Consider the following 23,293-nt stretch of genomic DNA (forward strand, 5'->3'; position numbering starts at 1 on the left):
CACTTTCGCAATATTATTAATTCTGAATCAGGACCTTTATTAGAAACAATTGGCTGGTGAAAAGGGGAGTGTTAAAAGTGGAACCATTTTTTCTTTTGTTATCTGGTAATATCATATCAAATCGTGAGGGGGATTATGCTACCTACATAAAGTAGACACAAGACTTTGACAAATTGTAAATTTAAATATTTATATTATGTTAATAAAAAACTTCAAGAGACTGGTATCATGACCCGGCTCTAAAGTCATGACAAAAGACAGTGAGATGCAGGCAAAATACAAATTAACATAATTTCTGCAAACAAAAACAATAAATTCAAAGTAGAGAGCACCAGACTCCAGTTAGGCGTGGTTTTATAGTCTGCCCAGGTCAAGGCCCTCCACCCCCCAGGTACCTATTCCAGGCAGCTGGTTTTTTCTGCCATTTGCTAGTGTAAACGTGCTCCTGCAAAGCCTAACCCGGTATCAACAAAATCCCAGAGTCTGTGAGTATGTATGTGTGTGTCATCGCACCCATGCAAATGGGTGCGATGTGCAACAAATGTGCAACATGTGCAACATGTACATTTTGTGCATGTACATTTTGTGCAACAATGTGCAACAAAATGTGTGGAAAGCTCTTGGGTTAATGTCTTTGTTTGTGCATCTATAACTTCCTCCATCTGGCCAGTTTACAGATCCAAGAGATCAACTTGTTCTTCTCTTCAGGCTGCGCTGCTGTAAGTGGCTCTTAATAGTTTCTGCAGAAGACCTCCAACCTAGTTTGACCTTGCTGGTCCTACAGACGCAGTTCCAGCTTTGTTGGCTCTCTTTTTGGCTTGGTTTTTGCTGCAGGCTTGAGATGTTCAGGATCTCTGTGGCTATGAGGCTGCAGGACACCAAGGCAATCCTAACATTCCTCATCAGGCACCTTTAGTCAGCCGTCCTCGAGGTGTTTGAGGTATTGGGGGAAGACTCAGATTTTCCAGTATTTATTTGCAGCCTTTTGCAGCAGCAAATAAGCTCCACTATCTCCCTTTAAAAGGCCAAGTTCTTCCGGTGCTCTGGTTTGTAGAAGTTCTTGTTTCTGCATTTACAGGGACTGTTCACCACCAAATTAAAAATATTTTTTTTGTTGTTGATAGATTTAGCCTAAACTCAATTGTTTTGCTGTCAGCTGCTGAGTGTTTAAGATATCAGTCATAGAGATGTCTTCCTTCTCTGGAATATAATGGAACTAGCTTGTGGTGCTCAAAGCTCCAGAAAATACATTAAGATAAAACTCAACAAGTCAATTGAAACAAACTCAGGGCTTTCACCCAGGAGACCACTGTTTGTGTCCCCAGTGAAACCAAAAGTTAACGTTGTTATTTTAAGCTACATATGGAAGGTAATTTTTGTGCGTAGCTGCGTCATGTTCAATATGACATTTGTTGTTAATGCATTTGTACTTTTTAAGTAAAATATATCAATAATTTTTACACCACTGATACACTCATGTAGAAGATAGTAATTGGGGGAAATAATAGTAAATGGACTGTACTTTTATCCAAAGCGCTTTAGACTACAGACTCACACACACATTAACACTGGTGGCCGAGGCTACCAGGGCACACTGGTGCCACGTGGCACCATTGGGAGTTCATTCACACACCGAGGACAAGGATACTTCAGCATGTTTTCTGCCATGGTCATCTTCAGCTAGACTCTGTATACTGGATTTCATACAGTGTCAAAGGTCAGAGGCAAGAGGAGTCCTTTAGGTTGCTGGAACATCATTGTGTTCTGGATGGAAGATGAAAATAATCATTATAGTAATTTTTCTTTGGTATAGTAAATGGATTGTAGTTATACAATAAATAGAAATGCAGCAGTTTGGAAGAGTTCTTCTGTTTCCCTCCAAAGGCCTCCTCACACTTACTCCATCAATCACATTAGAAACAAAAAACACAAGTCATCCAAGATGATTACAAATATTTGAAACTGATACAGTGGCAGAGGTTGGGGTAAGGAGAGTGGAGGGTTGCAACCAGCTGTGCAAACACAATCTAGATGATTTATGAACCCACCTGTGAGCTAATGGCCCAAAATGACACTGGAGCCACTGCAGCTCTGGAAGCACGACTCACTGATTAACCACTGCTACACAGACTGATAAATATACAGTAGAAAGATGTAGGTGGGTGGTCTGACAGACAGATAGAGACCGTCTGCACTCAACTACTATCACTTTGTATACCCCATGAAACTACAACTATATACATGCAGATACACTTTGTTTCAATATCTGATAGCAACTGCTGCACTAAAATAATATTTTGCAACAAGTCAGACTTTAGTTGTGTGTATATAACTGAAAAGGAAAAAAATAAAGAGATAGATAAAGCGTGTGTGGATATAAAGGAAAAAGTGAACACACTGAAAACAGGCCGTATTTGGCTAAGTGGTATAAATGAGCCCAATCAGATGTTGAAGTTTGAACCACAAGGCACACATCTGGGGTTATTTGGAAAGCAGGAGGATAGGGTGAATACGTGAAACTATCTAGCGAAACCTCTCACCCACTAGATAGCAGAATAGGGTGTGACAGAGACGGAGGAGTTTTGTTTGTTTTTTCAAAACAGGGATATTTAATACGTTTTATATGAGGGACTGCCTAAAAGATACACACATCACAGTTTAAGTGAGGTACAGACATATACATGCTGCATGAAAGCATTGTAATACACATATCAAAATACAATAGGGACCTTGCAAGTCGTTGCCTGCTCGGGCCCTAACAAGCATCAAAACAAAAAAGTTCAGCCACTATAAGAAATCAATTCACAATAGATACCAATGAAAATGCTGCACAGTGTTAACAGACAGCAGCATTAAAGGCAGAAACAGACAACCTGGACATGTACTCACAGTTTACACATTAACACAAAATATTGCATACTGAAAAATATTAAAATTCAATGGTGTAATTATATTAGGGACCACATGACGGCAGAATTGGACCAGTTCTCTGTAACTGGAATTTTTTGTAACCTGTTGATCTCACAATACGCACATCCTTTTCCAGAAGGGTGCCGATTTCATCAACTTACTGTCATTGCTTACGTGTCGATATCAGATGTGTGGTTTACTGACCTTTATTATGAAGCAAGTGCAAGTTGTCAAACGGCGGTTTTAACAGCAGTGCATGCAGGAAAATAAAAAAAGACAGAAAAAGCAAGACTATCTTCATACATTGTGGTTATGCTTAGCAGCAAAGGAAAAAGGTTAAATAATAATAATAAAATAAAAGCCCAGTAACACTTACAATCGTTGACAAAAGGTTTATTTAACTCTAGTTAATATTATTTTACTCTCAAATCAAATGATGACTAATATCGTTTACTTATTAGTAATGCTACAATTTATCTTAATTTAAAGATTTATTTAAGGACACATTGAAACATCTAAATATAACATAGAAAATTCTAGTTTAATATACTTTTAACTTAGTTTATTCATGACGATTATAATAAAGTGTTACTAAAAGCCATATTTTAGTACCATTCTATTTATATTTTTCCTATCATGTACAGTTACATCTTTTAAGAACTGCTGCTCACTGAAACCTCTGTATGAACACTCATGTGAATTTTCCGTTTTGAACTGCTTATGAACCCTCTTCCACAAACACTGCATTTGTACGGCCTCTCTCCTGTATGGATCCTTATGTGTGTTTTCAATTCTGTTTTTTGAGAAAAACTCTTTCCACAAGTGTCACACTTATATGGCTTTTCACCTGTGTGGATTCTTATGTGCTTTGTCATAGTCGAGCTGGTTGTGAATCTTTTTTTGCATCGAGGGCATTTATAGGGCTTCTCCCCTGAATGCACCCGACAGTGACTTCTATACGAAGAAGAATCCGCAAAGTCCTTCCCGCACTCGCTGCATCGGTAAGGCTTCTCCCCCGTGTGAAGCCTCATGTGCTTCCTCATATAACCGATGCAGCTGAATTTTTTTCCGCAAGTGCTGCAAGCGTACGGTTTCTCGCCAGTGTGAATTCTCATGTGCTCAGTTACCGTGGTCCCCTTGGCAAACCGTTTCCCACATGTGCTGCATTTGTATGGCTTTTCTCCAGTGTGAGTTTTCATGTGTTGTTTTAAGCCAGACTTTTGGATGAACGTCCTTTCACAGGAGCTGCATTTAAAAGGCCTTTCGCCAGAGTGGATTTTCATGTGAACTCTCAAGTTCTTCAAGTAAGAAAAGTGTTTACTGCATACGTTGCACTTGAACGGTTTGTCTTCTGGATTCGGCTCAGTAATGTCACCTGGTTTTGTGTTCCCATTGTGGCATTTATCCTGTGTTTTTGGTGTATTATTTGGAGTTGATGTGGCATGGCCATTGCTACATTTATTTTTTGGCTCAGTACTTGTAGCTGATCTCGCATCCCCATTCTTTTTTTTCTCCTTAGATTTTGTCTCAGTGCTTATAATTGATGTTGTGTTCCTTGGGTTCTTTTTTGGTTTGGGCTCACAATTTGTGGTTGATGTATTCTCTGCATTGTGTTTCTTCTTTGGTTTTAGAGCAGTATTTATAGTTGATGTTGGGTTTCCTAAGTTCTCTTTTGGTTGTACAGGATTTGCAATTGATGATGTGTTCCCAGATTTTAGCTTCGGTTTAGGTTGTGCATTTGGAGTAGAAGATGTGCTCCCAGAGTTCTTGGGTTTAGGCTGTGGAGTTGATATTGTTTTGCCAGAGATCTTCAGTTTTAGCTCAATATTTGCAATGGATGTGTTCTCTGCATTATGATTTTTCTTTGGTTTTGGCACAGTGTTTACTGTTGGTGTTGCATTTCCATTGCTTTCTCTCTGGTGATCTTGGTTGGCGTCAGACGGCGGCTGATGGTCAATGTTCGGTTCTCCACAGTTTGTCTTGTCAGATTCAGATCTTACCCATTTAATACGGATTCTGTCAATAGGATTTTCCACTGCTGCACTCTCCTGCTTCAGTACAAGCTGCCCTCCCATCTGACTGGTGCAGACTTCAACCTGTTCCTCTTTAATATGTAAAGGATTTTGACCCAGAGTGGGCTTCCCATCTTGATTACAAAGCTGCTGGATCAGAACGACTTGCGTCTCCTCCTTCTGACGGACACATAGCTGCAGGAGATCTGAAGAGACAAAGCAACCAACAATAAAGCTTGTTTTCTCCCCTGTGAAGCTTTACTACTGTAAAATAACTAGTGATGCATGACTTGTGACTCAGAATTTAACCACTGTGACAATATAGAAGGACCAGTAGTCTGTGGCCTACTCAACAAATCAAAAGTAGAGCTATATAAAGAGAATAAACAGAAGTCAATTTCAGGTTTGCTGTGGATCATAACAGTGTGTTTAACTATGTGCAGAAGGCAACAGTCATTTCTCTCTATGCACAATTTCTAAAAGGGTAGCCACATTTTCTGTCTTCAATATTCTGCCCTACAAAGGCAAACCGCTAAAACTACTAAATCAGTAATAGCACAAGTTATGAAGTTTTGGGTTTCCTACTGATTCACTTTAAAGAATAACAACAGACATATTTTCAATAATTACCACTGCAGTTATTTCAACCATACTCATATGAATGGAAACTTTTTCTGTCCTATAAAAGCTTCTATCAATCCACATCAAAGCTTTACTAGAACCTATCAAATCTAGACGAACATTTAGAGACAAATCCCCAAAAAAATGCGAGTGTGACACCTGGTGGCAAGCATCATTGTGACACCTGATTAAAAATGCTGTATTTTCCATTTACTTTTTTAGTTGTCATTTTTATGCCACTGGTTAGCAGGTGTTACTGTTTGGCCTTGGGTGTAAATTATCATATTTTTCTGCTACTTACATAAGTCAAATATTAAGAGCAAAACTAGAACTGGACCCAACACATTTAGCCCAATATCTTTGTGAAACTGACCCCAGGGCAGTATAGTGTTAACAGTGGTGTAGTAGAAATTAAGTACTTCACTTAAATAAGCCTATAAATTCTGCTCTTACTTTACTTGAGTATTCCACTTTTATGCTACTTCTACTCCGAAATATTTCAGAGGGAAATATTCTTACTCCACTATCCACTCAGATTAAGATTTTACAAAGAAAATATTTATAAAATATGATTCTGGCCAACAAATTACATAAATATGTTTCTCCTCCATCAGCTGTAAAATGAAATAAGAAATAATCTTCCAATAACATGGTTTGGCCTCTATAACTCTTTGAAAGGCAACATTCTGTCAAACAAGTACTTAAATGCTTTATGTTAATACTTTCAGTTGAGTGAAATCTTGAATAAAGGATTTTATTTGTAATTTCTTACAAAGCTGATTCTTACTTAAGTTAAATATATGAGAACTTGTTCCATCACACTTTGTTTACTGTTAACTGAACTTGTCAGCATGCAGGAAAAGGTTTGAAAAGAACCCACAAGTGATATTTTTAGACAGTATGAGAGAAACAGGAGTGACAATAATGTTAGTAATAAAATGATGTTACAGACCTGTCCTGTGAAGCTTTATTTGAGGCTTCAAAAGGGTATCTAACAGTCTGCGTTGACGGCTGATCTCCTTCTCATACTTAACTATAGTCTGCTCACAAACTTCAAGTATTTCCTCCACAGCAGCACTAAGTCGCTCGTTGATTAACTTTCTCAAACTCTCAACTGCAGACATTTTGTTTAACTTAGGATTTGACTTACAGCTGTAACTCAGAAAAACTGCCTTCAGATGGTGACTTATCTCAACAGAAGCACTTCCTTCCTGTGCAAGACGTTTATTTGTTATCTATCTATTCATCGGCGTCTCACTAAGATCGAAAGCATGCAGAGTCTGATCCACCCACAAGCAGAGCAGCATGTTAGAGACGACTTCAGGAAACACGCTGTTGCTACTCACAGATAATACAGCAGCTCCCTATAATGAAGATTGCACGAAACAACATAATTACTATAAATTCATTACAATTTATTAAAACTTGATATGGTCAAACATTCATATTACATTCACTTTGTGTCTTTTACAGAACAACTGTGCTGTGTTTACATCTCGGCTAAAAACAAAACCTTGACATTAAAGTTAAGGCATTTAGACAACAAAGAGGTTTTTTTTCTCATTTGTCAGTACAATCAACAATATGGACAATATGGAATTAAAACAGTGATACATTGGGTTAACACATCTCAATTATGATAACCATTTTTGTGTATTTAAGCGAGTTAAAAAACTATGAAAGGCCCCTGTGACATTCAGCCCTGAAGAAAAAAGAGGAAAATAAAAATAAATCACAGTCCTTTTCAGTATCTAGATGCATCAAGAAAATTTAAACCCCATTGATGTTTCACAACGTCTTTATAACAGTCTTTGGTCCATGGTTTTAAAAAAAATTAGATACAAGTCTTCCTTTGGAAAGAGGCAACCGACTTTTCCAGGCAGATCACCATGTTTTAGTATTCTGAACAAGATTCCCATTAGACCTTTGATAAATATCAGACACTGAAATACATTTCTCAACAACTTCAGCATTCACTTAAATCAAAACTTTCCTAAATTACAATGTAGACAAACAGTATTCATTTTCATCAGCATGAGACCAACAGCCAGAAATAAGGCAATATGCAGATCAATACAGATCGGCACTGTGTGCAAAAGCTACTTTGTAAAAAAAAAAATGTCATGATTGCTTATAAAATGGTTGTCTCTGGGATACTCTAAAGCTCTGTGCAGTGTTTTGGTGCCTGGTAAACATTCAAACTCATAGATCTGTTGCACAAAGAAGTCTTCCTGGATTGTATTTAATCTTCTCATTCATACCTGAAGAAACAAACCCTCGCCTAAGCTGGCCTGTCCGATGCAAGCTGGCTCACACAAAATGCAGTGCATGCAGCAAAAAAAGTATAATCATTTTATTTACAATCAAAAATGGAGTCACTCGCTGAGTTTGGTGCGGGAAATTCACTCAGTGAAATTGTTGAAATGTAGTTACTTGAGTATTTCCATTTTATGTTACTTCTACTTCTACTCCGCTGCATTTTAGAAGTAAATATTGCCCTTTTACTCCTCTACATTCAGCTGCCAGCTTTAGTTACTTTTCCAGTGAAGTTTTAAATCAATTTAAAATAATTACACTTTTACACAAAAAAATTAAATTAACCATACCTTGACAACATTTAAATGCTGCATATATAAAAGCACCAATAATAATAATAATAATAATAATAATTAAATAATATATTTGGAATATATGAAACAATCTGAGTGGAGACATTCTGCAGAACAAGTACTTTTACTTTTGATACTTTAAGTACATTTTGATGCAGATAAGACTTTCTTACTTGTAGTGGAGTAATTTCACAGAAGTAGTGGAAAAAGTAAGGGATCTGAATACTTTTTCCACCACTGCATTTCTGTTGTCAGCCGCTCTCCACTCTGGTATATATGATAAAGTCAAGACCTACAACATTTTGAGGCTTGATTATAAGCACACCAAAATCATTGACTGAACTGTCACATTCATGTTTCTGATCGTCAACCGGGAAGTGCAATGTTAAATCGGTGGACTATTTAAAATTAAATGACAAGTTGATGACTGTTCTACTTTAGTGCAATTCATTTACTCTTATCATAAGTATGGCCAATCAGATTCAGACAGATTTTTAAGGAGTGGGGCTTTCTTCTTGTTCTTGTTCTTTTTCTTTTTCTTTTTCTTTTTCTTTGTCCTTTTTTTCATGTGCACGCTTGTGTTTGTGGAGTTTGTTCCAGGTGGAGAACTGTTCTTCACAACTGTTGCATTTGTAAGGCGTCTCCCCAGTATGTAGCCTCATGTGTGCTTTCACGTCTGTTCTATGGCCAAACTTCTTGTCGCACATATCGCATTTGTACGGCTTTTCACCCGTGTGTGTTCTGGTGTGCCTTTTCAAAGTTGTCCTCGTTGCAAATTTTTTCTTGCAATAGGAACACTTGAAGGGCTTTTCCCCCGAATGCACCCGCTTGTGAATTTTGAAAGACGAAGAATCGGCAAACTCCTTCCCGCACTCGCTGCAGCTGTACGGCTTCTCGCCCGTGTGAATCCTCATGTGCTTCTTCATGTTCACTATGGAGGTGAATCGTTTATCGCAGGTCTCGCATTTGAATGGTTTCTCCCCGGTGTGAACCCGAAGATGCAGGTCGAGATTATAGCGCCGGTAGAATGTGTTACTGCAAATCTTGCATTTGAAAGGCTTGTCAACAGAGTGGATTATTAAGTGTTTATTCAAATCCCAGCTCTCCCGGAACATTTTGCCACAAGTGTCACATTTGAAAGTCTTTTCAACAGTGTGGGACTTCATATGAAATTTGTAGTTTTTGAAATTTGTCATCACTTTGCCACACGTGTCACACTTGTAAGGGTCAGCATCATCCTTCTTGCTACTGCCTGATGTGTTCCCATGTCTCCTATTTGGTGGCTTCGGAGTCAATGTTGTGCTCTCATCGTTACGTTTCTTACTTTGTGCTTTCTCTTTACTTTTGGTTGATGCTGTCTTCTCATCCTTGCGTCTTTTATTTGGTGGCGGGTCAGGACTTTCAGTGGATGTGCTGCCCTCATTACATTTCTTATTTGGCGTTGCCTTAGTACTTCTCGTTGATGTTTTTTCACCATCTTTGGCTTCTTTATCTGGTGTTGGTTCACTACTTGTATCTGTTGTTGTGCTCCCATCATTTTGTCTTTTACCTGACTCCTTGCTTTTTGTAGACATTGCTCTTCCACTGTCAGGTTTCTTATTTGTTGATAAATAATCGCTTCTGGTTGACTTTGCATACACATCATTAGATTTATTCTTTGGTGTTGGCTTAGTACTTGTTGATGCTATTTTCCCATCGCTGGGGCTCTTATTTGGTGTTGGTTCGATACTTCCAGTGGAAGTTGTTTTCCCGCCATTGCTTTTCTTATCTGCTGCTGGTTTAGCACTTGAAGTTGATGTTGCTTTCCCATCATTGGGTTTCCTTTTTGCTGTTGGACCAGTACTTTTCTTCTCATTAGTAGATTTCTTTCCAGTTGAGGTTGTTCTCCCATCTTTGCTTTTCTTATTCGGTGCTGGCTCAGTATCTCCATCTGAAGTCATGTCCTCAGTGTTACATTCCATACGTGGTGATGTTGGGTCATCATCACTACCTTCATTATTTGGTGTTGGATCAGGGTCTTCATTTGATGGCATGTACTCATCATCCCATCCGGTATATGCTTCTGTGTCACTACTTGTAGCTGATGTTGTATTCTTCCAGCTTGGGGGTATGCTTCCAGTTGGGGTTTGTCCCCCATCTTGGCTTTTCTTACTTGATGTTGTCTTTCCACTCTTACCTTTCCTATGTGGTGTTCGGCCAGTGCTTGTAGCTGATGTGGTGTATAGACAATCTGTTTTATTATTTTGTGTTGGCTCAGAATCTCCATTTGAATTTGCATTCTTATTGCTACTCTCTTCTGGTTCTGACTCAGTACTTCTGACTGACCTGTTCTTATTTAGCACTGGCTCACTATTTCCACTTGATGTTGCAATCTCATTGTTACATTTCTTATTTGCTGTTTGCTGTGGTCTACTGGTTGAAGCCATGTTCTCATCACATTTATTATTTGATACTTCCTCAGAGCTTGTTGCTGACTTACTTCCATGGTTACAAGTTGTGTGATCTTGGCTCTCAGCTGCAGGAGAGTTGTCCGAGATGACTTGTTTGTCAGTGCTTGGTACGGATACTGCAGAACTCTCCTTGTCAGATACAGATGATGCACCTTTGTTTGAGTTGCTGGATTGAGGATGTTTCTCCGATGCACTCTTGGACTGGCGGACACTTCCCTCACACGTCGGAGTCAACTCAGAGGCATTGGTCTCCTGTTGCCGTTGTTCCTGACTGATGCACATTTCCTCATGTTCCTCTTTAATTGGTGGAGGATCTGTTGGGACCAATCTGGAGATGTTCTGGTTATAGTGCTGCAGCTCAATCAGGAGAACCTCCTTGTCCTCCTCCTTATGGACAGGGGTCACTGGGAACTCTGCATGGAAGGACAAAGGAAGGGGACAATGATGAAATATACAGTAGTGCCACTCCCACAGAATGAGAGTGCAAGACAAATTAATAGTCACAGTTTTTATACTTGCTGATCTTTTTAAGGTTAAATTTTTTTTTAGCTAAAATAAAAGAATAAATATGGGATTACTAAGTTACAGTAAAACTCCAACTCCTATCCTCTATATGTATATGTATATGTATATATATATATATATATATATATATATATATATATATAGACATCACTATCACATCATCTATCACAGTTTTGTGGGTCACATGATCTTGTGATAACTGTGCTGGGGTGATAGATAATTTCAATTAAACTCAAAATGTTTTATTTGAATATGCAAGTCAAAATGTAACTTTCCCAATATTAGGTCAGTAAACAAATACTAATATAAAAATTAACATTATTTATTTTTACTCTTTAATGTATTGCCACCTATTGACACTGGTTTATTCTGCAATAAGGTGTATGGTCTTAAGCATGCCTGTATGTTGCACACACTCCCTTTTGCCCTTTTGTTGTGAAAAATATTTTCAGACCCCACAGGAGTTGTTTGAAGACAAATAAAAGCATTTCTATTGTGGAAATATTTCAAATAGTCTCTGGAGACTTTTTGTAGAGCGATTAATTAAAAAAATGATGGGCAGATTAATCAAACACTAATTCATTTATACAGAAAATTAGTAATTATTAGTGCTAATAAAAGGAACATAGTCTCTAACAAAATATAGGAACTCTTTTCTACTATTTTTTGTCTTTTCAATATGTAAAAATTACTTAATGGCTGATTTCCACAGTTCTTAATTTGCTATCAGTAGTGGAAGACTCATATATAACTAAAAGTCTTGTATTAAATAAACAACAAAACAAAGTTCTGCTGCTCTGTTAGTGGAGATTTCTCTTAGGGCTGCATGATGTTGAAAAATGTGTGATTTATTTTAACTGATATTGAAAGTGTGATATATAAATCACATGAATAGCATCGTTATTATCTTTTTTATTTTAAAAATATTAAATGGCATGGCATATTTTTTGTGAGGATCTGTACCAAAAGGATTTTTTATTTAAGTCTGTAGAATAGGATTTGTTGGCTGGGACATGTCTGCTGCACCACAGACACATACTAACAAATAAAGTGCCTCCAGTCATTTAGTGCATATTTAAAAAAAAACAATTAACTGCGCAGCCTTAATTTATCTTTGGTCCTTGCCACTTTGTGTTTTATTAGATGATTTTTTTACCCCTTTGGCCCACCTACAGCTATTTAAATGAACAAATACTGGAAGTCTGAACAGGAACTGTCTTTGTGGGTGAAACGGCTGGCAAACCACTAGTTAAATATTGAATAATAGCGTATTGTTGTATAAGCATTAATAAACTTAGACCCGTGGTTATAGCTAGTTCTCAGATGACAGTGATTGAGTAGGCTCCACTTTTACCTATGCATTGAAGTAGAGTAAAAGTTGTATTAGGATAAACAAATACACAAGTAAACAAGGCTGGATTAACCATATGGGCAACTGGGCAACTGGGCAATTGCCCAGAGCTCTAAAGGGCCCAGGGCAGTGTGGGCACAAGCAAAATATCTGGTTATCTCTCGCTTATATGTTAATCTGTCCATCGGAGCCGTGGCTCAAAAATGAATTTGAATTTTTTTTTTGAGGTGACAGGATGATTTCTGTTTAAAATGAGCTGAAGACCAAAATGCTACTTGATTCTAGATTCTAGATTTTTGTTTTTGTCTTGTCTTCCTCTGATGGCTCTATCAATTCAATACATTTGTGCTGCTGGGAATAGGTGTTGGTAAATAAATACTGGATGCTTTGAAAGTGGTTGTTTACTTATTTTTTTGTGAAAATTGAGGACACTTCCTTCCCTATCTTTTTGTAGTTATTGATGTATTGAGTATATTAACTGTATATTACTGTAATTTATTCTGTATATTGCCAGATTATGGTGATTCTGGGGTCGTGATGATGGGGCCCTTGAATATTGTTGCCCAGGGTACAGCAAAGTGTTAATCTGTCCCTGCAAGTAAAGCACCTCAAACCCGCATTTAAATACAGTACTGGAGTAAATGTATTCAGTAACTATCGACCATTGCTTCTTGTCGACAGCAGACCTTTTGACACGTGACGGCAAAAAAAGGCAAAAGTATATTCAAACTTAACAGAGCCATCGTTAAAGTTATCAAATTCAACGGTTTTCCGCTGTGGAAAATGACTGTTTTGGTCGTGGGTGTGACCTACAGAGGCGACTTCCGCGTGTAATGTCGTATCACGTGTCAAACGTTTATTGTGCTAGTATTTGGTTACAAGTAGCCACATTAAAGTGCACTAACAATGTGTACACGTTTAACTATAACGACATGCTGCACACAACTGTAATGGCATAACAGTCATATAATATTATTCTATAATAAAGAACATAATATTAGTTATTCTGCCGAAACCAGGTGATCAAGAACCTGTCAAATTGGTCTAGGTGGGGCTGCACATGGCTAAAAATATAACGTGCATGGACCGAGACTTTCAGACTGTTTAACACAGAATTGGCTTCATGAAAAAATATTTTCCTAACCTGCCCGGTGCAACTTTATCTCAGGTGTCAAAACGGCATTCAACAGTCTGCGTTGACGGGCGATTTCTGCCTCGTAATCTTCTACTCTCCGTTCAAACGCTCCCAATATTTCTTGAGCAGCCGAAGTGAGCCGGTCACAGACAAACCGTCTCATACTTTGGACTGAAGTCATTGTGAAATTCAATTTGAGATATCTTTTCCTGACTAAAACTTTGGCAAACTCTTGAGCTAGAATTGAACGTCCAGTTTTCCGTTGACTTCCGCATTTAAAGTAAGAGGACGTAAACAAGCTCTTTACTTCATACTGCCACCTTCTGTCCCGGAGTGAGCAGGCTCCAGTAGGCCCGGACTACTCTCACACTGTTAGAATAATCCCCACGTCATTTTTTGTCAAAATTGTTGTTGTTGTTTTTGGCCTAAATCATCTCCTCACAACTCCGGCCACCTATGGTAAAATCGCCTACATCCTCAGTTGATCAGATCATGTGATTTTACCTCTTTAAGATCATCACTTCTTTGACAATTTGCCACATTCATAGGCATCAGATAAGAACCCAGCAAAGAAGAGCTAGAGGGAGATTGTTTAGTTATCAGTTTAGTTTATCAGTGTTTTATTGTTGGCACTAATATTGGTAACACTTTACTCTAAGGTGTCTACATAAGAGTGACATGAGTGTGTCATAAACACGACATGGGATGTGTCATGAACATTAATGACACTTTGAAGTAACATTAATGCTCATGATACTTGTCATGTCATGTGTCTGACAGGCTTGTGTGACTCTTATGTAGACAATTATGTTTACACACAGTGTTATTACTATGCCAATAGCCATCCTTTGTTACATCCTTTTTGAGTGAAATGATCAATAAATGTTATATGTTACACTTTTGGTGAAGTTTTTTGTGTTACCTGCAAAACTTGAAAAAATTAGTTAGGCGATTATTTTAACAGGGTGACGTTATAGTTATACAGTATTTTAATGTTATTTTGTTTGAACAACGAAAACTTGACTCTTACTAAATTACTTGAACTAATTAATTTGTACTGATTCTCAAATGTTCTATAAGTCTAAGTTTATTATTGAGTACATCGGAGTACATTAAACAGCCTAATACACTTATTTCTTCTTGATTAATTTCACTGGACTCTGTAATTCTATATCCATTGTGATGTTTTCTTGATAATGATTTTGGTAATTATCATGAAAACTATGGAAAATGGCTATATTTGTTATCATTTTATTTGTCCGAACAAATGTACCTTTAGTTGTGTGTGTATATATATATATATATATATATATATATATATATATATATATATATATATATATATACGGCTAGGTGAAGATCATGGTTTGGTTTAAAATAAGTACATTTCTCATCTTATCACATTGCTTACTTACATTAGTTACATGAGTTATGTTACTTTCGTTAAGTTAAATCAATGCAAAGTTGATTTTCAGTTGCAAACAAGACACAAACAGCTTACTCCTCGGTCATAGTCTGTTTGGGTTTTTTTTTACACATCCTTCCACCCCAACGCCCTCTTCCTTCCTAGACTGACTTTCTGTCAACACCTCTACTACCATACCATTTAGTATGCCAGAAAATATTTTGTATGTTACAATACAAAGTAGGGCAAATGCAGTAGCCCAAAAATACCAGGATGTCCTACTGCATCCGGTAGTATTTTGCAATATGCAAACCAGCATGCTTTTCTGGCTATTCTTAACCACAATCCTCTGCACAGCATATATAGGTTCAAAGTACAAGGCACCATGTTTCAGGGAAATAGTTTATATATAGAACTACATGCATGTACATACTTTATAAGGGCAGCTGGCGTTTATACTAAAAGTAAAAAGAAAAAGTATGCTATTTGGAACACATCTAATGTCCCTCTTTATATTCATCTGTCGTCTGGCTTCCTCCTTTGCATGTCATAATCACCATGGCCACTAGAGGCCCTAACAAAAGTAAATATAACACAAGGTGATAACAATACCAGCGACACTTCTGTGTCTTCTGATAAGAAGTCAACAGACTCATATACTACAGAGGTAGGTGTAGGTAAGATATTTTGTCAGCCCTCAAAGCTACAAGAACAGAAGAATTCCTTTGCATTCATTGGGTTTCTTTTAAAGAAATTTAAAGCACTCAAAATGCTGTACACCTAAACACATTTTTTCACTGATGAATACTCACTGATAAATGCAAGTTAGGTCAAAAGTTACAGAAGTTATTTTCCTTGTTTTGTCTGGGCAACACTTAAAGCATTCACATCATAATGACATAAGGGAAAAACAAGAGAAAAGAACCAGCAAACCCACACAGTTTAGAAACTGAGTGTATGTTTGGAATTTTTATTTTCTCTCCCCCAATTATTAGTTTAACAATACCAGCCATGGAGTCATTTTGATTACTTACACCTAGATTTTAATCATGCGTCTGTCCATGTACAGAGCATACAGATATATTTCTTCCCAAGCTGGATGGTAATGAAACAGACCTTCAGTACATTTAGATCTAGATTTAGATGGTATCTCAATGAGTCAGCCCCTGTTGTATATGTGAAGGTAATTTTACATGTGGCTTTCATAGCTGAATAAGCCCTAAATTCAGTTTTACTTACAAATCTTAAATCTTACTACATGCGACATATACATTTGTGTAAAACTTCCAATATGGCACAAACTTGAGTTGAATCCCAACAATCTAAATCTCAGCTCCGTTGTTTCTCCCGTGCATGGATCTTCTTGTGTATGCTCAGTCCTGTATTATGGGAAAAATTCCTCCCACAAATGTTGCATTTATATGGCTTTTCCCCCGTGTGAACTCTGGTGTGTATTTTCAACGTTGTGTTGGCAGTGAACGCTTTCCCACACCAAACACATTTATAAGGCTTGTCCCCTGTATGCAGTCGGACGTGGTTTGTGAGAGATGACGGGTAAGAGAACTCCTTCCCACAGTAGACACAGCAATAAGGTTTCTCCCCTGTGTGAATTCGGTTGTGCCTCCTCAGGTCGGCTTGGCGGCAGAAACCTTTCCCACAGGTGACACAAACGTGGGGCTTCTCACCTGAGTGAATTTTCATGTGAGTGATGCGATTTGACTGACAGTTGAATTCCTTTCCACAAACTCTGCATCTGAAGGGTTTTATCCCGGTGTGGGTCAGCATGTGTTTCTTCATCAGAGCCTTCGTGCTGAAATCTTTCCCACAAGTGTCACATTTAAAAAGCTTTTCACCAGTGTGGGTCCTTAAATGAATTTTTAACTTCAATAAATCATTGAACTCCTCAGGGCAAAATGAACATGTGAAATGTTTGTCTGCTGGTTTCTGATCAGTACTTGTGTTCTCGTGGTTTCCTCTAGCATTAGTTTGGGTTTTAGCTCTGTAAGACTTGTGAGAACGGTGGTGGTCACCTTCTGGTTCTGATACATCTGAGGCCTCACTGTTAGATTCAGATTTTATTACTACATCAAAGGTGTTTGTCTGTGGCCATGGATCTGAAAGAGGAATCTGATCTTCACTCTGATCCACTCGAACACAAGTAGGCCTCAACTTAAACATGTCACTGTCCTGCTTGCATATCGGCTGCTCTCCCTCCTGACTGGTGTGGATTTCCTCCTGTTCCTGTTTAATCTCTGCAGGCTCTGCAATCTCTTGGTCCCCACTAGAGTTTCTTTCTTTTATACAAAGCTGCTGCTCAAAAGGAACCTCCTCATTACAGACATATTGCTGTGGGATATCTGAAAGGAAGGACAGGAGATACAATAGTTAGGGTAAAGCACCACCTAAAGCTTTAAGCTCACCAGTAGTGAAAGAAGTACTCACTCAGGTCCTACCAATATGTAAAATGCATTCAAAATGTTATTTACTGCAAATACAAGTACAGAAGAAGTATTGGCAAATTGCATCAGTAATGTCAAAAGTAAAATTATGATATACATAATATGATTGAACTATAATAGTTTATGCATTCATAGATTAGCAGACATGTAATGCTGTAGCTGTTTCAGGTGGAACATTACAAACTTACCAAAATAACTAATAACTAATGTACACAATATTTCTGGTATTCAACATATGTTTGACATGAACAATGTGAATCTGTGGGGTAACTAGTGGCTAAGGCGGGAAAATAAATGCAGTGGAATAATTTATTTCCCTCCAAAATGTAGTGAGATAGGACAAAGGATACAGTGGTGTATATCATCATTTAACAGTGACATGGGCCATTCTGCATCATGAGCACTGTTACCCTCCCTTTAGCAAAGGACAGTGTTATATTACAAACCTTTCTTGTGTAGTTTAATCCCTGGTTTTAAAACGATATCCAGCAATTTCCTCTGGCGGTCGATCTCCTCCTCGAACACGACGATAGTTTTTTCAAAGACTCCCAATATTTCTTCAGCAGCAGCATTTAGCCGCTCATTGACAAACTCTCTCAAACCCTGGACTGAAGACATTTTGAGCGAATAAATTAGAAATACATTAGGGTTTAGCTAATTTAGCTAGATTAGCTAAACACACCAATTGACTGAGCCGACTACAAACAGCTGGAACCTGCGTATTTTCACTTCTGCCGGACTCGATATGATGATACTCTGATTTAAAGGTACCACGCTTTACTCAGCTGAAGCTGAAGGCATTGTCTCCTGATTTAAACTGAAATAATTGTGTGCACTCCGACTACAATATCGCCATTAAACCCTTTCATTCAACACGTGCACGCTTCCCCTACCATCGCTTGCGTTGTTTACTTTTGCTGGGTGTCACACTGTTAATGGTCCGACAGTATTTCCGCCTTTTACTAATGGCATTTTATTTTACATTTACAGTGGCAAGGACAACATGATTTTACATTCATAAAGCGGTGTTGGTATTCAGATTAGTGTTAATATTGAAGTAGAAGTGTATTCACACTGCAATGAAAACGTTAGTTAGGTAAAAGTGTGTCCAAAGTGTCAATTAAATCAAAACAAAGTTATCCATATTCTGGTATCTGGTTTCAAAATAAAGCCCCTGCTGCTGACACACATTTTCACTGAGTTGCTGAGTATGGTACCAACATAAACACGTATAAATAAAACATTTTCAAATTAGCATCTTACAAAAACATTCAAGGAAACTTCTGACTCATAATAATTAATATATAGAACTGATAGACAGTGGTATTTGTTTTTGGCTTTGATACGCCTTACAAAGACTAAAAAGGCATTTGACCCTGTGTCTTCTCTTCTTTCTACCCTCAATGGTTTCCAAACAATATCCAACAGTCTGCGCTGACAATCAATTTCTTACTGTTACTTGATAATAGTTTTTATAAAAACTCCCATACAAACTCTAATACCCAACTGAAGACAGTTTAAAAAAAATTACAACTATCTAAGTAATCTGCACATAGTTGGGTGTTAATTTTTGAAGGTAGAAACAAGGTTGGGTTATCATTTTTGGAATTTTATTCTCTGAAATGAATTGGCAATAACTGGAAAAACAACTTCATTGTTGATTCAAGACTTGCTTTTTATTAAGAAAAAAATGACTGAATATATATAAATAGCTGTGATAGAAGCAAGGTTGTGTACAAAAATAGCAAAAAGAAGGCACGTTCATATAATAATAGCTCCAGGCTCTTCAGGGGACATTGGCACAAGCCGAGGCCGGAGGGAAGGCACTTCAGGCGGGCTGCAACCTGGTGGTTTGTTTGTTTTTTAGAATTTCTTATATGGTAGTTTGAAACAGCGATGTCAGTTGTTCTTTAATGTAAAATACCACTTCTGGCAAGGATTTGTAGCAGGCTTCATACAGTTATCAAATGGACTTTCAGAAATTCAGATATTGACATTTGATGTTTGTGGAAAATATTTGACAGTTTGAGATTTAGCTTGGCAGAACTGCATTTCATCCACTGATTTAACATGTTTCAACAAAGTGGTTCAGTGGTTTCTCCTGTGTACATAAAAGTGCTGTAATCATATAGCTCCTGCTCTTGTGTGGGTTACAACAAAAATATTACTTGTCAATTTGCACTTAAATATGCCTTTTCAATTCAAAAACCCCAAAGCATATTTTCCCACAGATCCTTCAGAGGCATGGCATCTCATCAGTGTGGGTTCTTATGTGCTTTTTCAAGCCGCCACGAGTGTTGAAACCGTTCCCACATGTTTTACAAGGATATGACTTCTCTCTGTGGACTTCCATGTGCTTATTCAAGGCAGCACTAGCTGCGAAACATTTTCCGCATGTTTCACAATAATAAGGCCTTTCACCTGTGTGGATTCTCATATGCCTTACCAATCCTGACATGTTATTGAACCTTTTCCCACAGGTATTGCAAAGGTACGGCTTCTCACCTGTGTGAGTTCTAATGTGGACTTTCAAGTCACTACAACTTCTGAAACCTTTCCCACACGTATTACAAGTATATGGCTTCTCTCCTGTGTGGATTCTCATGTGGACTTTCATGTCACTACTACCTCTAAAACCTTTTCCACATGTTTCGCATGTGTATGGCTTCTCACCTGTGTGGGTTCTCATGTGGGATTTCAAGATATTACTACATCTGAAATCTTTTCCACATGCTTCGCAAGAATATGGCTTCTCACCTGTGTGGATTCTCATGTGGATTTTCAAGTCATTGCTACCCCTGAAACCTTTTCCACATGTTTTGCAAGGGAATGGCTTCTCACCTGTGTGGCTTCTTCTGTGAAAGTTCAACGCTGCTATCTGATGGAATCTTTGCCCACAGATCTCACACACGCAGAGCTTCTCACCTGTGTGGGTTCTCATGTGTGCCTGCAGTTTTGACTTGTAAATTAAATCTTTTCCGCATACGTCACATATACAAGGCTTTTTAGCTCTGCGAGTATCACTGTGAATCTCTGACAAGTCACAGTTGTTTTCATTGTCACCTTTTTTTCCAGTTTTACGAGGGCTCTTTTTTGGTTTTGGCCCTGCGTCTTTAGTTGATCCCGAGTCTCCATGTTTGCCTCCTGTCCGATCGTTGCTCTCAGTTACGGGAGAGGCGTGATCGGGGAGCTGCTGGTCACTTTGTGCTTCCGATACAACAGAGATTATAAATGGGAGTTGGACAACAGACTCATTCTCTGCTGCAATTCTGTAATTTCTGTCATCTGCAATAAACGGCAAAGTCTGATTGTCACTGTGGTCACTTTCCTCACGAGAAGGAGTCAACATGAAGGTTTCTGTTTCCTGCTTCAGTACTAGCTGCTCCCCCTCCTGACTGGTGCAGACTTCTTCCTGTTCCTCTTCAATCTGTGGAGGCTCTGGGTCATCTTGGTGTTCCTCTGTGTTCCTCTCCTGAACACAGAGCTGCTGGTCAGAGAGAGCCTCCTCCTCCTTACAGACATGTTGCTGTGAAGGCTCTGGAGGGACAGACAACAATATAAAAAGAAATAAAAAAGTTAAATATTCCTTGAGAGACTCAGCAGCCAATTTCTATAAAAGATGGCAACACATGTGCGAGTACCCTCACCTCTCTGGACCCCAACTGAGTCGATTTGATTTGATGCATTTTCATTTATTTTATCAAGGTTTTTAATGAGCACACTCGGCATCCTGTGTTTATTTATGTATTGCTATCGTTAGTATAATTGTTAAGGTTTCCGTTTCTCTGCTCTCTTGCCTCTGTTTATATTATTATAATACTATGTATTTTATTGTACTGTATTAATTTCTCTTTTTGTTTTGGGGGTTGTCTCTTTTGCGGTTCTTCGTTCTAGTGTACCGTTTAAAAAACAAAAATGTGGAAATCAGCTGTGGAATAACTTATGTATTGTATTGATGCTTATGAATGCTGATTTCCAATAATATATATATATATTAAAAAAATATATATATGTATATTTATATATATCTATATATAAGACATATGAGAAAGCCATTAAGATCGTATTTAATTAATTCATAATACCCTGTTAATTCTTAAACACCATTGAGGTTTTACATACCTACTCTACACCTGTCCAACTTTATTTCCGGTTGCAAAACGACATCCAACAGTTTGCGCTGACGGTTAATTTCTTCCTCATACTGGACGATAGTTTTTCGGAAAACTCCAAATATTTCTTCGGCAGCAACAGAAAGTCGCTCGTTGACAAAGTCTCTGAAATACTCCGCTGAAGACATTGTCCCCTAATTGAAACTGATATAATTACGTGTACAGTATCGCCACTCCGCCCATCCCACATGCTTCCGCTACTAGCGCCTGTTGTTTACTTCCTTGTAGTGTCACACTGTTAATGTTCCGACGGTGGAAGTGCTCCTTCCGCTTCAAGTAAAAAAAAACCCAACTTCTTTTTGTTGAAGTCTTAAGTTTGAAGTCTGAGTTTGAACAGTATCTCAACCCTCTCCTGTTTACAAAACAAAAAAGCTGTGAAGACTACCAACGTATGCACCGCGTCGAATGTCTTTAACTAACATGTAATCTTGCGTCTATTTATTTTATTGTTGTTTATTTGTTTGTTTTTGCTTATTCTTTTCCATTTAATTACTCTTGTATTTTTATATATTGTTTATTTCTATTTAATTTTTTGCATTGTTTCTGTTTCTGTAACTCATTTCTTCTTTTTTGTAACTGTGCAATTATTGCTGTTTGATATAAATAAAGACAAAAAAAAAGCAAAAGGAAAAAAAAAGAAGTCTTCCTTCCGCCTTCAACTGATGACATTTTATTCAAACTTGTGCGTTTCACAACAATAGCAAGGACAATGTCTATGCCACTTGGGAAATGTGGCAGAATTTAACAAACTACTATTTTCATCTTTTTTTTTTACTTTGCACAAAATGATTTTGCATTTTAAAAAAAGCTCGGGTGGTATTCAAATTATTTAAGATGAAGTGTATTCCCTCTGCATACAAAATAAATAAAATAACTGAAAGTGAAAATTAAATCAAAACAAAATTATACAACTGGTATCTGGTTTCAAAATAAAGCCCCTGTTGACACACTTTTCCCACTAAGGTGTAAGTATGGTACCAACATAAACACACCATTAAATGTACTTTGACATTTTGACCATCATTGGGGGGGACATAATTTATTTTCTAATCAGCATCTTACAAAAACATTCAAGGAAACATCTCACATTTATCTCTACATAGATGTGATATACAATGGACAAGATGGGAACAAGCATTGCATGGGAAGATGTCATGGAGCATCTCAGGACATGACTGGCAGATGAGGGTGGACAGGGGAAAACAACTCAGATTCCCCAATGAGATTGTGGGGTCCTTCCTTAGACCAGACATCGTTCTGGTATCTGAAACATAGAGACAAGTGGTCATGCTGGAGCTAACGGTGCCCTGAGAGGAGCAAATGGAGGAGCCACAGGAGGGGAAGTATGAAGAACTGGTTGGACTCTACTTTATTGAATGATGTATTATTGGTTGCAAAATAACAGAAATGTTCATAGAACGGTGAATAACACCTAAACCTATTTATGGATGATGGTGATTGCATGACATTTTTAACTTTTGGCAGATGTATTACTATGATTCATGTGCAATACAATTTGGCTTCACTGAGGCCACTGTGAAAGTGAGGTTTGATAAAGTGTCTGAAGCAATAAGCTTGATAACAAAAGCTTTGATCAGATCTATAAAATAGGTTTTAGAGGCAAATCTAAGTATCAGTTTAAAA

The 23,293-nt window shown here is 37.8% G+C and overlaps 3 protein-coding genes and 1 long non-coding RNA gene across 6 annotated transcripts in view; all 4 read right to left on the reverse strand.

Annotated features, from left to right (window-relative positions):
- Positions 1–2,593: 2,593 nt before the first annotated feature.
- On the reverse strand, positions 2,594–13,867 carry LOC131974598 (zinc finger protein ZFP2-like). 2 transcript variants are annotated; one of them, XM_059336975.1, is made up of 3 exons: positions 13,623–13,867; positions 10,632–11,015; positions 2,594–5,128 (listed from the first exon to the last, which is right to left on the reverse strand). In XM_059336975.1, the coding sequence occupies exons 1-3, from the start codon at positions 13,792–13,794 to the stop codon at positions 3,564–3,566; spliced, it is 2,121 nt and encodes a 706-aa protein (XP_059192958.1). In that variant the 5' UTR covers positions 13,795–13,867; the 3' UTR covers positions 2,594–3,563. The 2 variants fall into 2 exon arrangements, with proteins under 2 accessions (XP_059192958.1, XP_059192957.1); XM_059336974.1 differs by lacking the exon at positions 2,594–5,128 and having other exon boundaries at positions 6,938–11,015.
- Positions 13,868–15,959: 2,092 nt separating this feature from the next.
- Positions 15,960–18,401, reverse strand: LOC131974600 (zinc finger protein 664-like). Its single transcript, XM_059336979.1, has 2 exons — positions 17,924–18,401; positions 15,960–17,375 (listed from the first exon to the last, which is right to left on the reverse strand). Exons 1-2 carry the CDS (start codon positions 18,093–18,095, stop codon positions 16,348–16,350), a joined length of 1,200 nt encoding a protein of 399 aa, XP_059192962.1. The 5' UTR covers positions 18,096–18,401; the 3' UTR covers positions 15,960–16,347.
- A 730-nt stretch (positions 18,402–19,131) lies between these two features.
- LOC131974599 (zinc finger protein 664-like) lies at positions 19,132–21,936 on the reverse strand. Of its 2 annotated transcripts, none has more exons than XM_059336976.1 (2): positions 21,600–21,936; positions 19,132–21,014 (listed from the first exon to the last, which is right to left on the reverse strand). In XM_059336976.1, the coding sequence occupies exons 1-2, from the start codon at positions 21,775–21,777 to the stop codon at positions 19,714–19,716; spliced, it is 1,479 nt and encodes a 492-aa protein (XP_059192959.1). In that variant the 5' UTR covers positions 21,778–21,936; the 3' UTR covers positions 19,132–19,713. The 2 variants fall into 2 exon arrangements, with proteins under 2 accessions (XP_059192959.1, XP_059192961.1); XM_059336978.1 differs by lacking the exon at positions 21,600–21,936 and adding an exon at positions 21,125–21,474.
- A 740-nt stretch (positions 21,937–22,676) lies between these two features.
- Positions 22,677–23,293, reverse strand: part of LOC131975259 (uncharacterized) — an 83,592-nt gene continuing 82,975 nt past the window's right edge. Inside the window, exon 3 of the long non-coding RNA XR_009394709.1 lies at positions 22,677–22,913. This is a non-coding gene — a long non-coding RNA (uncharacterized LOC131975259). The remainder of the gene's footprint in view (positions 22,914–23,293) is intronic.

Source organism: Centropristis striata, chromosome 7, assembly GCF_030273125.1.
Source record: "Centropristis striata isolate RG_2023a ecotype Rhode Island chromosome 7, C.striata_1.0, whole genome shotgun sequence".
NCBI classification, from domain to species: domain Eukaryota; kingdom Metazoa; phylum Chordata; class Actinopteri; order Perciformes; family Serranidae; genus Centropristis; species Centropristis striata.

Coding starts and splice junctions, on each gene's coding strand:
- LOC131974598 (XM_059336974.1), bottom strand. CDS start 13,794: ATGACTTCAGTCCAAAGTATGAGACGGTTTGTCTGTGACCGGCTCACT. Junction 11,016..13,622: donor GATAAAGTTGCACCGGGCAG/GTTAGGAAAATA, acceptor CCTTCCATGCAG/AGTTCCCAGTGACCCCTGTC.
- LOC131974600 (XM_059336979.1), bottom strand. CDS start 18,095: ATGTCTTCAGTCCAGGGTTTGAGAGAGTTTGTCAATGAGCGGCTAAAT. Junction 17,376..17,923: donor GATTAAACTACACAAGAAAG/GTTTGTAATATA, acceptor CCTTCCTTTCAG/ATATCCCACAGCAATATGTC.
- LOC131974599 (XM_059336976.1), bottom strand. CDS start 21,777: ATGTCTTCAGCGGAGTATTTCAGAGACTTTGTCAACGAGCGACTTTCT. Junction 21,015..21,599: donor GTTGGACAGGTGTAGAGTAG/GTATGTAAAACC, acceptor CTGTCCCTCCAG/AGCCTTCACAGCAACATGTC.